Source organism: Hemitrygon akajei, chromosome 7 (assembly GCF_048418815.1).
Source record: "Hemitrygon akajei chromosome 7, sHemAka1.3, whole genome shotgun sequence".
NCBI classification, from domain to species: Eukaryota; Metazoa; Chordata; class Chondrichthyes; order Myliobatiformes; family Dasyatidae; genus Hemitrygon; species Hemitrygon akajei.
In genome coordinates, this window is record NC_133130.1 from 120548067 (window position 1) to 120564112 (window position 16046).

General features: G+C 43.2%; 1 protein-coding gene across 1 annotated transcript in view; it reads right to left on the reverse strand.

Moving 5' to 3' along the window:
- The window catches only part of LOC140730873 (uncharacterized), an 88706-nt gene that overhangs the window by 16648 nt on the left and 56012 nt on the right, over positions 1-16046 (reverse strand). Inside the window, exon 2 of the mRNA XM_073051850.1 lies at positions 1899-2732. Coding sequence (XP_072907951.1) covers positions 1899-2690 — 792 coding nt within the window. The 5' untranslated portion in view covers positions 2691-2732. The remainder of the gene's footprint in view (positions 1-1898; positions 2733-16046) is intronic.

The following is a 16046-nucleotide window of genomic DNA, read 5'->3' on the forward strand; positions in this document are numbered from 1 at the left end:
GGAAGACGCCAGCGGCACAACAAGCAGTAAGTAAATAAGTTGAAGTAGTTTGGGTTAAACAAGAGGGGAATTACTCCTGTACAGCTCCTGCTAAATGATAGTCCTGGACCTATTGAGTCTGAGTCACTGGTGATACAATGTTCTTGCTCCCAATTTAACCTGAGTGTGGAGTCAATTACTCAACTGCTAAAATTATGAATTTACACCCATAATTCTGCTCAGATTGCCCACAGTTTCAAGAATTCTATCTGAATAGGTATCCTCTCTCAGAGAAGAGGAGCGAAGGTCTAGTGAAACGGTGGGGAAATAAAAGATGTGAAGAAGGAAACCTTGCAATGCCTGAAATTTTAATCAGCACTTAAATCACCAAGGTAGATTAATTGTACTGCCTTCAGAACTGGCAGTTAGACATTTAAAACAGCAGGCACTTTGCAAGGACAGCTCCAATGTCAGATGAGATACATCTGTCAAGATAGAGAAAAACCCCCAAAATTTATGTAACTGGAACTGATTAATTTAACAGAAATAAACTCTGATCTTACTTATGCTATGATACCAAAATCGTCATAATTTTATTAAACTATAGCCGTTACACACTTCACTTGGAAGGCCCAATCCCTTGAATTGAATAGGCCCTTCGAGCCACGCTGCCCAGCAACCCCTTGATTTACCCTTGGCCTAATCATTTACAATGACTAATTAACTTACCAACCAGTACATCTTCAACTGTGGAGAGGGGAAGCCTGCTGCATGGGCACAGCTTGTTCTCCATATCATACTGCCCTGGCTTGCATATCATGTAGATAGCTAGGACACAATATCCATGGTCAAGCCCGACCAATGGAGAGTCTCAGATATGTAGTTGTACTAAAAACAGAATGTGCTGGAAATACTCACCAGATGAAGCAGATTCTGTGGAAAGAGAAACAGAGTTAAAGTCTCAGGACAGAATTCTGATAAAATTGACCTGAAATATTAACTCCATTTTTCTTTCCACCAATGTTGCTTGGCCTCCTGGTGCTTCCAGCATCTTCTGATATATTTCTCATATCCAACATCTGCACTTTTTGATTTTTATGATCGTTGTGATTCAGCCAGTAATAAATCACAACAACACAAGTAACAACTTGCATTATGCAGTGTCTTTAATATACTAAGACCTATCTAGAGGCATCACAGGAGCACCATCAAATAAACCACTAGTAGGAGATATTAGGGCAGATAACCAAAAGCTTGCTCAATAATGGAGGGAATTAAGAGGGAATTAAAAGAGTTTGTTGCCGATTGTCGAGTTGGGGAACTTGAAATAAAGATGATGCTGCTGACTCTAACATCGAAACTGCAAGCTGTTGGCTTTCCCTCTGGCTGTGGCAGGAGTGATATTTCTCTCCCTCTTTTTAGAGTGAGTGAGAGAGAGGGAGGGGGAGAGACTGGACATGTCAGAAAGTTGGAATGAACAGTGGTTTGTGATGGACTCTGGATCATGGTCTCTTTGAGGACTTTGCTATTGCTTGTATGACAGGTAGTGGGGGAGTTGATGTTTTTAACTGAGACAGGTGGGGGAAGGGGTAATGCTTTGATGCTGCTTGAGCACTTGGGGGGGGGGGGGATTTTGGTGTTTTAATGTTTTCCTGTCATTTATTCTTTGGGGTTTTCTTCTGTTTAATGGATGCCTATGAGGAGTAAGAATTTCAGATTGTATACTGTATACATTCTCTGATATTAAATAGAACCATTGAATTATTAAAGGAGGAGGGAAAGACAAAGGTTTAGAGAGATAATTCAAGAGCTTAGGATCATGGTGGTATAAGGTATCACCTACAGTGACATAATGATTAAATTCAGTGCTGATCCCAGACCAAATTGGGCAATGGCAATTTGCCTGTATATGAACCCACCTTTTTGGCTTTGGAAGATTTGCTTTTAAAGTAGCACACTTGCTCAATCGCCTCTTTGTGGTCCTGCATAGGAGCAGATTCAGCTGCAGCTTTATCAGCAGCTTCTGAAGTTCCTTTGGCAGCAGAAGACTTATCTCTGTGCTTTGCTGAGGCACTAGAAGCACTGCTCTTGCCTGATTTGGTCTTTGATTGGGGTGATTTACCTTGAGTTGACTCTGAAGGCACCTTTGAACTTGTCTGTTCACTTGTCTGTGTTAATGAACTTTCAGTCTCCAAATTAACCTGTTCAATCTGTCCACTTTCCGGTATTTCTGGGCCCGATTCTTCTGCTTCCAAACCTCTCCTTTGTGAATCAGCCACATCTTTAATTTTTTTATCAAAGCTTTTAATGGCGTCCATTTTTTTACTTCCCAGCTTAGAATGTGCAGTCTGATTTTGGGAGCTGGCTGACCCCTTATTTGACAATTTTTCAGTCACTAGTTTTTCAACCAATTCTTTCACCACATCTTCAAGAACCTTTAAGAACCTGCGTTCTTCCAGTACAATCACAAGGTCATCACATGACACTTCAGATGTTTCGGGGCAAAATTTGGAGTCACCTCGTGTCTTTTTTGACTTTTTTCCTGATGTTTTCCTCTTGGGGTTGTTCTCCTTAGAGTCTGTCAGTGAGGGACTAACAAAAGATTCGTTGTCTTCATTTATGTCATGTGGCTCTGTAGGTGCTGAGGTGATACTGGATTCAACCTGATCTTCAGTTGGTGCATCATCTGCAGAGGCCTCTGGTGCCCTCATTTGGTCAGTTTCAGTGGTGTTTGCAGCCTCTAAACTCGAAACCTAAACAAATTCACAAAGGTTCAATTGTAGCATCCAAATAATCACGATATCGATAAATCGTACTGTGTATCACTTTACAGCACTTGAGTAACTGAGCTTTTAGTCTCCAACATAACCTGTTCACTCTGACCACTTCCTGCTATTTCTGGGACTGATATTCCTGCTACCAAGCCAGTCCTTTGTGAATCAGTCATGTCTTTAACTTTTTAACAAAGAAGAGGGCAGGAAAAATCTTTGTAGACACTACTCGCCCTGCAAAGTTGCTTTTCCAAAGTTCTCTTCTGGAAAGCACTATAGAAGTATTGAAACAAAAAAGTCACACCATCTTAAAAATGTCTTTCTCCAACCATTCAGGTTGATCAGATCAACTGTGGTGCTACCCCCAGTATTTGCTCAGCAGAAGACAAGCTGTATTGTGGTCGACTGCAGATTTCTGTGGCATTCATGGACTCAGGGTCTTGGACTTCTTTTGTGTGTAACTGTATTTAACTGGTATCTTACATGTACTCACTATCTTATATGTGCTATATGTGCCTTGTGCTGTGTGTGACTGTTGGTACCATGTTTTGCACCTTGGCCCCAGAGTAACACTGTTTTGTTAGGCTGTATTCATAGGTATTCATGTATGTTTGAGTGACAATTGAACTTGAACTTGAACTAGTTCTTCCAAGAGGACCACAACCTTATCTTAGGGTTAGGGTTTTCAGGTTTGTGTGCCTCAATGACTGGGAAAGTATGTTGGCTGGAGTCGGTGCCAACTCTTGCTTTGGCTCTTGGTAGGGTCACCCATGCCAAACAGGTCAAAGGGTTGACGCCAGACGAAGAGTGGTCCAGGTTCAGGGGTTCAGCTCAGGGATAACAACCTGACTGGTAAAACAAAATGATTATGGAAACAGCAATGAACACTACATCTGTGTGCAATGGTATATGGCCAAGGACAGACAGAGATGGAGGACTGTCATTGCTGCTGCAAACACCAGCAGTGTAAGGGACTGTTACTAAACTAGTTAGTTTCCTCTACCCCTCCCACTACTCCCTTCTGCCTGTTACCCCAGTCCCTACACTGCACTGTGAGCACTTCATTCCACGTTTATAATGCTATTTACACATTGGTATTTATTGATTTATGCATTTTATTCCATATCTATACCTTAATCTCTAACATTATTTTTTATAAAATTCCTTATTCTCTATAATTGTTGAATGTTGTATTTTGGATTGCATGTCATCCTGTGACCAACATACCACAGCAAATTCCTAATACATGTAAATGTAGTTGGCGAAAGTTAATGCTCGATCAATTTTATATCATAGCTTTTACTGACGTCCACTTTTTAAATTCCCTACTTAGAATGTGAAGTTTAATTTTTGGGAACTGACTGAGCCCTAATTTGAAAAGTTTTCAGTGACTTATTTTTTCATCCAATTCCTTCATCACATCTTCCAGAATGCCACAATGGCTGACCAGGTTGATTCCTCAGGTTGAGGGGAATCTGATAGAAGTGTACAAAATGATAAGAGGCACAGATCGAGTGGACAGTCTAAACCTTCTTCCCAGGGTGGAAATGGTTAATACCAGGGGTCAACATTTTAAGATGTTTGGAGGAAAGTATGGGGGGGGGGGGGATGTCAGAAGCAGGTATTATTTCCACAGAGAGTGGTGAATGATTGAAATGCACTACTAGGGGTTGTGGTAAAGGCAGATACCCTAAGATAAACTTGTGTGTGGTAGAAAAAAATGGAAGGCTATGTAGGAGGAAGATTTAGACCAGGGCTTCCCAACCTCTTTTATTCCATGGACCTTTATGCCGTGGGGCTGAGGAGGGGAAAATAGGATCAACCAAATTTGAATGGTGGAGCAGACTCAATGGGCCAAATGGCTTCATTCTGTTCCTATGGTTTAGTCTTATGGTCTTTACCATTGCAGACCCCAGGTTAGGAACCCCTGGTTTAGATTAATCTTTGAGTAGATAAAAAAGTTGGCACAATTTCATGGGCTGTAGGGTCTGTACTGTGCTGTAGTGTTCTTTGTTCTGTGTTCTATGAATGGAAATCCTTGTTAACTAAACACAGAGAATACTGTGGTCTTCAGAAGCGGAAGACTCAATATAATGGGTTGGACAATCAATGTGAGAAGTAATTTCTTCACCCAAAGAGCAACAACCCTTTAAAATTCTGTATCCAAGAAGTAAATACAAACTGGGTGAAGGGGTGGAGATAGGACTCTACCAAAGGAGGTGTAAAGTGTTCCTTCCCCCTGCTAGCCCACAGGTCACCCTTGGGTAAGGTATAGCACTGGTTTAGCCCCCCCTTCCACCTCCAATCAGGGTTATGTGAAGCCATGGGAGCAGGTGGTGGATGGTTGTATGAGCAGCTGCTGCATAATTCAAGTCCTGGTTATGCGACCACGGATGCCGGGTAGACAATATCTGAAGAGTTTTGATAATGGCTGGGGTCACCCGTCCCCGTAAAGACACTGCCCATAAGAAAGCAATAGCAAACCACTTCTGTAGAAAAACTTAAAAGAACAATCATGGTCATAAGACTATGATTGACTACAATGTACGACATGGCACATAACGATGATGATAACCCAAGAAGATACTGGCGGCTTGATCATTAGAGTCAAAGTAAATTTTATTATTAGAGTACATGCACATCACCACATACAATCCTGAGAGTCTTTTTCCTGTGGGTAGACTTAGTAAATCTATAAAATAGTAACTATAACAGAATCAATGAAAGTTCAACCAGAGTGCAGAAGACAACAAACTGTGCAAATGTGAATATAAATAAGTAGCAATAAGTAACGAGACCATGAAATAACAAGATTAACAAAGTGAGATCATTGGTTGTGGGAACATCCCAATGGATGAATATATTGGTAAATTACTGTAGATAGGTAAGTAAGTTGGTTTATCATTGATACATGGACCAAAGTACAGTGAAGAAACTTTATTTTGCATGCCATCTATACATCACTTCAGCTAGTACAAGGAAAAGCAAAAGCAGAAAGCCGAATGAAGTATTATAGAGGAAATGCAATGCAGGCAGATGGTAAGCTGCAAGGCTACTGTGATATAAGTTCTGGGTCAAGAGTCCATCTTATCATACCTTGGGAACATTCAAAGATCTCATAACCATGGGATAAAGCTGCCCTTGATCCAAGTGGTACGTGCTTTCAGGCTTTTGTATCATCTGCCCAATGGTGGGAGGGGTAGGCGGAGAAGAAAGAATGTGAGTGGGGTCTTTGATTTCTGTTGGCCACCTGAGGGATGCAGCGAGAAGTGTGGACAGAGTCCAGGGAGGAGAAGCTAGCAGAAATTGAAAGATCATAGGATATGAAGGGAATCAAAGGATTCAAGATCACCTCAATGATAATAGACAACAGACAATAGACAGTAGGTGCAGGAGTAGGCCATTCAGCCCTTCTAGCCAGCACCACCATTCACTGTGATCTTGGCTGATCATACACAATCAGTACCCCGTTCCTGCCCTCTCCCCGTATCCCTTGACCCCGCTATCTATAAGAGCTCTATCTGACTCTCTCTTGAATGCATCCAGAGACTTGGTCTCCATTGCCTTCTGGGGCAGAGCATTCCACATATCTGCCACTCTCTGGGTGAAAATGTTTTTCCGCATCTCTGTTCTAAATGGCCTACCCCTTATTCTTAAACTGTGGCCTCTAGTTCTGGACTCACCCATCAGCGGGAACATGCTTCCTGCCTCCAGTGTGTCCAATCCCTTAATAATCTTATATGTTTCAATCAGATCCCCTCTCATCCTTCTAAATTCCAGTGTATACAAGCCCAGTCGCTCCAATCTTTCAACATATGACAGTCCCGCCATTCCGGGAATTAACCTTGTGAACCTACGCTGCACTCCCTCAATAGCAAGAATGTCCTTCCTCAAATTTGGAAACCAAAACTGCACACAATACTCCAGGTGGGGTCTCACCAGGGCCCTATACAGCTGCAAAAGGACCTCTTTACTCCTATACTCAATTCCTCTTGTTATAAAAGCCAACATGCCATTAGCTTTCTTCATTGCCTGCTGTACCTGCATGCTTGCTTTCATTGACTAATGTACAAGAACACCTAGATCTCGTTGTACTTCCCCTTTTCCTAACTTGACTCCATTTAGATAGTAATCTGCCTTCCTGTTCTTGCCACCAAAGTGGATAACCTCACATTTATCCACATTAAACTGCATCTGCCATACATTTGCCCACTCACCCAACCTGTCCAAGTCACCCTGCATTCTCATAACATCCTCCTGACATTTCACACTGCCACCCAGCTTTGTGTCATCAGCAAATTTGCTAATGTTACTTTTAATCCCTTCATCTAAATCATTAATGTATATTGTAAATAGCTGCGGTCCCAGCACCGAACCTTGCGGTACCCCACTGGTCACAGCCTGCCATTCCGAACGGGACCCGTTAATCACTACTCTTTGTTTTCTGTCAGCCAGCCAATTTTCAATCCATGTCAGTACTCTGTCCCCAATACCATGTGCCCTAATTTTGCCCACTAATCTCCTATGTGGGACTTTATCAAAAGCTTTCTGGAAGTCCAGGTACACTACACCCACTGGCTCTCCCTTGTCCATTTTCATAGTTACATCCTCAAAAAACTCCAGAAGATTAGTCAAGCATGATTTTCCCTTCATAAATCCATGCTGACTCGGACTGATCCTTCTACTGCTATCCAAATGTGTCGTAATTTCCTCTTTTATAATTGACTCCAGCATCTTTCCCACCACTGACGTCAGGCTAACCGGTCTATAATTCCCTGTTTTCTCTCTCCCTCTTTTCTTGAAAAGTGGGACAACATTAGCCACCCTCCAATCAGCAGGAACTGTTCCTGAATCTATAGAACATTGGAAAATGATTACCAATGCATCCACGATTTCTAGAGCCACCTCTTTAAGTACCCTGGGATGCAGACCATCAGGTCCCGGGGACTTAATCAGCCTTCAGACTCAACAGTCTATCCAACACTGTTTCTTGCCTAATATAAATTTCCTTCAGTTCATCCTTTACCCTAGTTCCTTTGGCCACTATTACATCTGGGAGATTGTTTGTGTCTTCCCTAGTGAAGACAGATCCAAAGTACCTGTTCAACTTGTCTGCCATTTCCTTGTTCCCCATAATAAATTCACCCATTTCTGTCTTCAATGGCCCAATTTTGGTCTTAACTTTTTTTTGCTATTCACATACCTAAAGAAGCTTTTACTATCCTCCCTTATATTCTTGGCTAGTTTACCTTCGTACCTCATTTTTTCTTGGCCTTGTTACGTTCCCCAGTAACCGGGTGACTTACCAGCAAAGATAGATAGGTCCGCTGAAGCCTGGTGCTACTATTTTCAAACGTTTTATTTATAAAGGGGCACAAATGTATGGTTAATACAAAACATTCAGATCATATACGTCGTCAAAACTCAATCTAAAGCACAGGTGTAGTAATAATCAATCAGAAATGAGCTCTATCGTTGTCTAGGGGTTAAACGATTCATCCAATTGAAATATAAAAGTCTCGCCAGTTCATGGAGGCTTTTTGCCGCTTGAGGGACCGCTGCGTGTTCACGGGTTGGAGAGAGAAAATAAACTTGCCAGCCTTCTGGACTCAAAGCGTGAGATCGAGAACGGGAGTTCCTCGTTGTCAGTCCGAACTCCTTTTCGGGGTTATTAGCCACTCGATTCCCTAGCTAGGGGATCCGAATCACACGTGGCTTCCGAGCAGCTTCCTGTTATTACGAGAGGAATGAGCGATGGTGTCCGTCTAGTGCGTCGCTGGAGTACCGCCTCCAGCAGTCTCCTTTTTATCATGGCTGGCAGATTTGTAAATGTCAATCAAGGTAGGGTGATACAATCCCCACACCACATTGCCCGAGGGTGTCCATGTCCCTGATAGCTGGCACGTACTATAGAGTTGCAATTCACACAGGTGCCTCTAAGAACAATGGTCAACTCCGTGGCATTGTCTCTCATTTCCTGGGTCCAAGACCCGAATTAATAGCGATCTTGCGATTCTCCGGAAGGAGGGGGCTGAGGTCATGACAGCGTACTGCCTTTTTTGTTATCTTCTGTTGCTCTTTAAAAGCTTCCCAGTCCTCCGGTTTCCCGCTCATCTTTGCTATGTTATACTTCTCTTTTATTTTTATACTGCCCTTTACTTCCCTCGTCAGCCACGGCCACCCCTTACTCCTCTTAGGATCTTTCTTCCTCTTTGGTATGAACCGATCCTGCACCTTCTGCATTATTCCCAGAAATACCTGCCATTTTTGTTCCGCTGTCTTCCCTGCTAGGGCATTGTTCCATTGAACTTTGGCCAGCTCCTCCCTCATAGCTCCATAGTTCCCTTTGTTCAACTGTAATACTGACACATCCGATATTCCCTTCTCCTTCTCAAATTGTAGGTTAAAACATATCATATTATGGTCACTACCTCCTAATGGTTCCTTTACCTCGAGGTCCCTGATCAAATCCAGTTCATTGCACAACACTAAATCTAGAATTGCCTTCTCCCTGGTAGGCTCCAGTACAAGCTGTTCTAAGAATCCATCTCGGAGGCACTCCACAAACTCCCTTTCTTGGGGTCCAGTACCATTCTGATTCTCCCAGTCTACCTGCATGTTGAAATCCCCCATGACAACTGTATCATTACCTTTGTGACATGCCAATTTTAACTCTTCATTCAACTTAAACCCTATATCCAGACTGCTGTTTGGGGGCCTGTAGATAACTCCCATTAGGGTCTTTCTACCCTTAGAATTTCTCAGTTCTATCCATACTGACTCTACATCCCCAGATTCTATGTCCCCCCTCGCAAGGGACTGAATATAATTCCTCACCAACAGAGCCACCCCACCCTCTCTGCCAGTCAGTCTGTCCTTTCGATAAGATGTATATCCTTGAATATTCATTTCCCAGGCCCTGTCCGCTTGAAGCCATGTCTCAGTTATTCCCACAACATCGTACTTGCCAATTTCCAACTGAGCCTCAAGCTCATCTACTTTATTCCTTATACTTCATGCATTCATATATAATACTTTTAATTCGGTACTCCCCTCTCCTTTCATATGAATTCCTATTTCACTTGGCCATACTGTATGATCTCTTCTTGAGCTTTCTACTCCATTGATTCTGTTGTCCTTTTAAACTTTTTTTATTTTCACTTTCCCTTTAACTCCATCCTTATATTTCCAGTTCATCCCCTCCCCCCACTACTTAGTTTAAACACATCCGTGTTGCAGTGGCAAACCTGTCTGCCAGAATGCTGGTCCCCCGCCTATTAAAGTGCAACCTGTCCCTTTTGTACAATTCATCCCTACCCCAAAACAGATCCCAGTGGTCCAAGAATGTAAATCCTTGCTTCCTGCACTAGTTCCTCAGCCACACATTCAGATCCATTATCTCCCTGTTCCTGCCCTCTCCAGCACAAGGAACTGGAAGCAAACCAGAGATAACCACCCTGGAAGTCCTGCTTTTCATCCTTCTTCCGAGTTCTCTGAAGTCCCGCTGCAGAATGTCCTTCCTCTTCTTCCCGATGTCATTTGTGCCGACATGCACTACCACTTCCGGCTGTTCACCTTCACCCTTGAGGATTCCCTGCAATCAGTCCATGATGTCCTGGATCCTAGCACCAGGGAGGCAACACACCATCCTTAAATCTCGCCTGTTGCCGCAGAAACCCCTTTCCGTACCTCTTACTATGGAGTCCCCTACTACCACGGCTCTTCCTGATGTCTGACTCCTCGGCTCTGCTTCTGCACCAATTTTCAGCTCGCGGACCTGTCCGCCTCTCAGACTGGCATTATCTTCTGTCCTGACAGCTTCCAAGAAGGTGCACCTGTTTATGAGAGGTACATCCCCTGGGGTCTCCTGTACTTCAAGCATCCTTTTCTTCCTCATCGTCGCCCCCTTTCTCTCTTCCGGTATCCTCGGTGTAATGACCTCACTGTAGATCCTGTCCAGAAAACCCTCATTTTCGTGGATAAACCTGAAGACATCCAGTTCTTTCTTCAGTGCTGCAACATGCTCCTTCAGAAGCTGAATTTGGACACACTTTCCACAGCTGTAGCAGCCGGAGGCACCATCAGTGTCCCTGACCTCCCACCTCATGCACGTAGCACACTGAATCAGCTTAGCGGTCATGTCTTCACCCTCTCCAATTGTGCCTGGCGTAGACTCCTCGCCGAAGATTCTCGAGCCAAAGACTGGCACTTTTCACACCAGGCACTTCCCTCGACCAGGCCACTTCCTTGGGGAACAGCTTCATCCCCTCTGCCATCCAATTTCTGAATTGACATTGAATCCATGAACACTATCTCACTACATTTTTTATTTTAATTTTTACTCCATTTACTTAATTTAACTATATATATAGGTGTCCCCCGACTTACGAATGTTCGCTTTATGCCACTTCGCTTTTACAAAAATCTTTCCCATATAAATTAATGGTTCTTCGCTTTATGCCATTTTGGCTTAAGAAAGGTTTCATAGGAACGCTCTACCTTTGTAAAGGGGGGGGGGACACACCTGTGTGTGTGTGTATATATATATATATACACACACACACACACACGTACGTAGGTAGATAGATAGATATAGATATAGACACACACACACAGACAGAGTGATGCTAGAAAGTGATCTAGAAGGAAACCTAAAATGTGATCAGAACTTCACATAAGTCCTAAAACTAGATAAAGAAAACCCAATTAAATAAATAACAGAAAAAACATTATACTTGTTCATTTATTTATTGAGAAAAATGATCCAATATTGCATGTATTTGTTGGAAAAAGTACATGAACCTTTGCTTTCAGTAACGGATGTGACCTCCTTGTACAGCAATCGCTTCAGCCAAATGTTTCCGGTAACTGTTGATCAGTCCTCTACAGCGGTTTGGAGGAATTTTAGGTCATTCCTCCTTACAAAACTGCTTCAACTCTGGGATATTGGTGGGCTTCCTTGCATGAGCTGCTTGCTTCAGGTCCTTCCAGGATTAAGATCAGGACTGACTCAACCATTCCAAAACACAAATTTTCTTCTTTTTACTCTTGTCTTTCGAATCACTGTCTTGTTGCAATATCCAACTTCTATTAAGCTTCAGGTGACCTGACGTTCTCCTGTAAAATGTTTTAATACAATTTTTGAATTCATTGCTCCCTCAATGGTCACAAACTGTCCAGGCCCAGAGGCTGCAAAACAGCCCCTAACCATGATGCTCCTTCCACCATGCATCACAGTTGGAATGAGGCTTTGGTGTTGGTGTGCAGTGGCCTTGTTCCTCCAAACATAGCGATGTGTATTTCTTCCAAAAAGTTCAACTTTTGTCTCATCTGTCCACGGAACTTTGTCCCAGAGCATTGTAGAACATCCAGGTGGTCTTCTTTGAAAATTTGAGATTTGCAGCAATATTTTTTTGGAGAGCAGTGGTTTTCCCTGTGGTGTCCTTCCATGAACACCATTCTTGCTCAGTGTTTTTCTTATAGTGGACACATAAATAGAGACTTCAGCAAGTTCTAGAGATTTCTGCAGGTCTTTTGCTGTAACCCTTGGATTATCTTTCACCTCTTTCAGCATTGCACATGGTGCTGTTGATGTGATTTTTGCAGGATGCCTATCCTGAGTTTCCTCCATTTGTAGACAATTTCTCTTACTGAGGACTGATGACTTTTGTAGCCTTTTCCAGCTTCATGCATTTCTACAATTCTTCTTTAAGGTCCCCTGAAAGTTGTTTTGATAGAGGCATGGTGCATATAAACAAATCTTTCTTGAGAAGATCAGGCTCTGTCAGCAACCCTCACCGTCAATCTCATCTCATTGATTGGAACACCTGACTCCAAACAGCTTTTGTGAAAAGGCATTACCCCAGAGGATCACATACTTCTCCCAACAAACACATGTAATATTGGATATTTTTTCTCAATAAATAAATAAAGGAGTATAATGTTTTTTGTGTTATTTATTTAATTGGTGTGGTAGAAATGGTTAAAACTAGTGCACGATGGGATACTTGACCATCCTGGAACAGCTGAATTTAAGATTATTGATGCCAGTCGAGAATTCCAGCACCAGGAATTCAAATAAACAAGATACGAGACCCCTGAAACCAGGAGGGAGGATGTGTCTGGGAGTAAATTGTTAGTCCTGATAACAGGGAACAAAGCGAACTGTTAGACTTGTGCTGAGAGCCAATTGATGTATCTTTTCAACAACTGATCATGTACTGACCATGGGATGCTAAACAAAGTTATGTGAAGTTGTTTGTCTTGCTGTATAAATATGAGCTCTGTATAACCTAAAAATCAGAGCTCTGGTGGCGGTGGAGACTGCTGCAGACTCTCCATGATATCATGTTAAACTTTTAAAATTAAACTTGAAGTCGCTCTGGTGTTCTTAGTTTCTCCATGATAGAATCTGGCAATGAGGATGGGATCTCCATTAAGTGAGATCATAAGAGGGCTGAGTTAAATAGGGGATTGCCCTAGCTGATAGGGGGGTGTAATTTGGATTAAATGAAGGGACCGCCCTTGCTGAAAGGAGGTAGCGTCCAGGGAGGTCTGGGAGAAGAGAAGGTAGTCAGTATCCTAGCACCCGGTCGGTGACTCAGAGTAAGCCAAGACACCTGCACGGCTGGAGCTGGAAGAAAAACAAGCTAAGGCTACAAAAAGAAAAAGAAAAGAATTGTTATGGGGAAAAGGTAGGAGGAGACTTCGAGGTTCATAGATGGAGATTTAGTGAGCGCTCATTGCGTATAAAGAAACTTTGTGCTGTCTTAACTGAAATTAAAATCCTGAACAGGAAAAATGGGAAGTGCCAGCAGTTGATCAGCTAGCGCTGACCCTGCCAATAAACCAGAGGTCTGGAGGTAAAACGAAGGCTTTGAACACTCAACTGCAGATAGGAAAAAAGACTGCCAAAAAGATTTAAAAGGTAAAACAGCACCACCAGCAAATAGGAGACAGCCCCCCCCCCCCTCCCAGTTCCCCGGCAGATATGATAAACAGAGAGACCAGATATGATCGTTATGTGGTAACATTCAGTAGTGATTTGTATGTGTGGTCACATGGGGATTGGCCATATGGGGGGAGTTTTAATTTGCGACTCAAATTGGGATGCTGATTACATGTTAAGATGTTTTAAACGATGTAAGGAGGTGGCTAAGAGACACCAATCTCCAAAGAAAGGAGATTAAGCAGCCTGAAACAGAGAAGGCTGGGGCTGAAACGAAACCTGCCACAAGACTTCATCCCCGACTCCCCGTACCGGCCAGTGCCCCATTGACACCCAAAAGTGAAATAGGCAATTTAATAATGATGATAGCTGCCTTGGGATGACCCGCACCCCCTCCATACAACCTCCTTATGCCAGAATTTCAGGCACCTGACACTCCCAGGGAGCAGACATCACTGTAAGGAGAGAACAGGCTCAGGAAAGAGGAATTTCAGCTGAGGGAGCCTAAGGGGGTGTTAGCAGTACTAGCACTGTGAAAGCAGACACAAAAAAAAGACAGGAGAAGAGGAACTGGGAATGGATGCATTGTAGGCTGTGCTCATAATGATAGGCAACGTTCTCATGTTGAAACAGTGAGGCAAGAGCTATGGTAGTAGAGGCCCCGGACCCATTACAGAAGCCCAATGCATTGCATAAATGGCTTGTGCTGATGTGTACTATCTATTCACCCTTGCCCGGGATGTGCAAATGCTATTAAAATGTGCATATGGAAATGAGTTTCTGGACCACTGGCTGAAAAATAGGGGAAAGGAAGCTATAATGGAAGCTGTCACTGGGCCAGAGATTGTAAATCAGCAAATTATCCAAAACGTAGCGGGTAGCTAATTCCCAAATGAGGAGCTTATTTTCAGAACAGGCCCCGATGCCCAGAGAGCTGCCAGCTCTGACTATGGGGACAGCATCTTTGCCTTTTAGCTCCCTAACCCGTCAGCCTAGGGGTGCCGCAGAGAAAAAGTGGTACAGGCGACAGTAATCAGATTGTCCAAAAATATGAAAGAGTCTATGACCACTGTAAGAATATAGAACAAATATTTGGATTATCTGATTGATAATGGTGCCACTATGTCCTCTGTACACCCCTCTCCAACCGTGGACATCCCTACCAGTAGTACAACCATTGAAACCATTGGAATAGACAGTATTTCCATGACAGAGCCACCAGCGTCTATGCGGGTGGAGGATAAGTTTTTAACAGACATCGGGTGTGTATTGATCGCCAGCAGTTGTAGGAAGCCCAAAATCTTGCTTCATAGCAAGAGAAATGTACCTGGAACAAATCTGGATGCTACTAGGATACTTGACTGTGGCGTAACCCAGATGGCTGAGTTGTTTACTTTTGCCCCGGCTCGCCTGCACACGGCCAGGCTCACATGAGCAAAGGAGGGATGCAGCATGCCATCACTCAACAATGGTATGCCCCAGGGATAACAGTAACTATTGAGAAGGTAGCATGCACTTGTTTAGTTGTCCAGCAAAACAATAGAGAGAAGATGCCTGCTAGATTTGATCACCTGCCCAACCAGAAATGCCCTTTGAAAACCTGCAGATTGACATATGCCTGCTGAAAGGGTTTCAGTATAGATTGGTAATAGTAGACATGTTTTTCAGATGGACGGACGCCTATCCATCTAGGAGAGATGATGAAAGAACTGTGGTGAACACATTGATGAAACAAATTATACCTAGGTTTGGAATTCCCATAGGGATAAATAGTGACAGGGGAACCCATTTTATAAATAAATTAGTGCAGGTACTGAAGGAGGCCTTGGGGTTCCAGTGGAAATGCCATATCCTCCATCAGCCCCAGTCCTCAGGTATGGTGGAAAGAGCAAATGGGGAAATAAAAGCAGCTTTGACAAAAGTTAATCAGCGAAGAGGCCTCAGAAGTGGACTAATGTACACTCTGCAAAATCAGAACAATAGAAATACAGGACTTACACCTCATGAAATTTTGATGAGGCAGCCTATGACAACAGGAACTCAGCCTCCCATGACCACAGAAAGGTAGCGTTAACATGGAATGATGAGAAGACACAACGCACAAGCATTGTGCCAGCAGGCAGGAAAATTATCTGAGAGTCCAGCAAGCCCAGGCACCTTTAACTGAACTTAACATGTATCCATTTAAACCCGAAGATGATATATACTATATGTGAGATCAATGAGTAAAGATTCTTTCTCTCTCCGGTGGAAAGGCCCCTACCTAGTGCTGCTGATTACCCGTACACCCGTTAAGGTGAAGAAGAAACCTGATTGGATACATGCCACCAGGAGCAAGTTGCATCAAG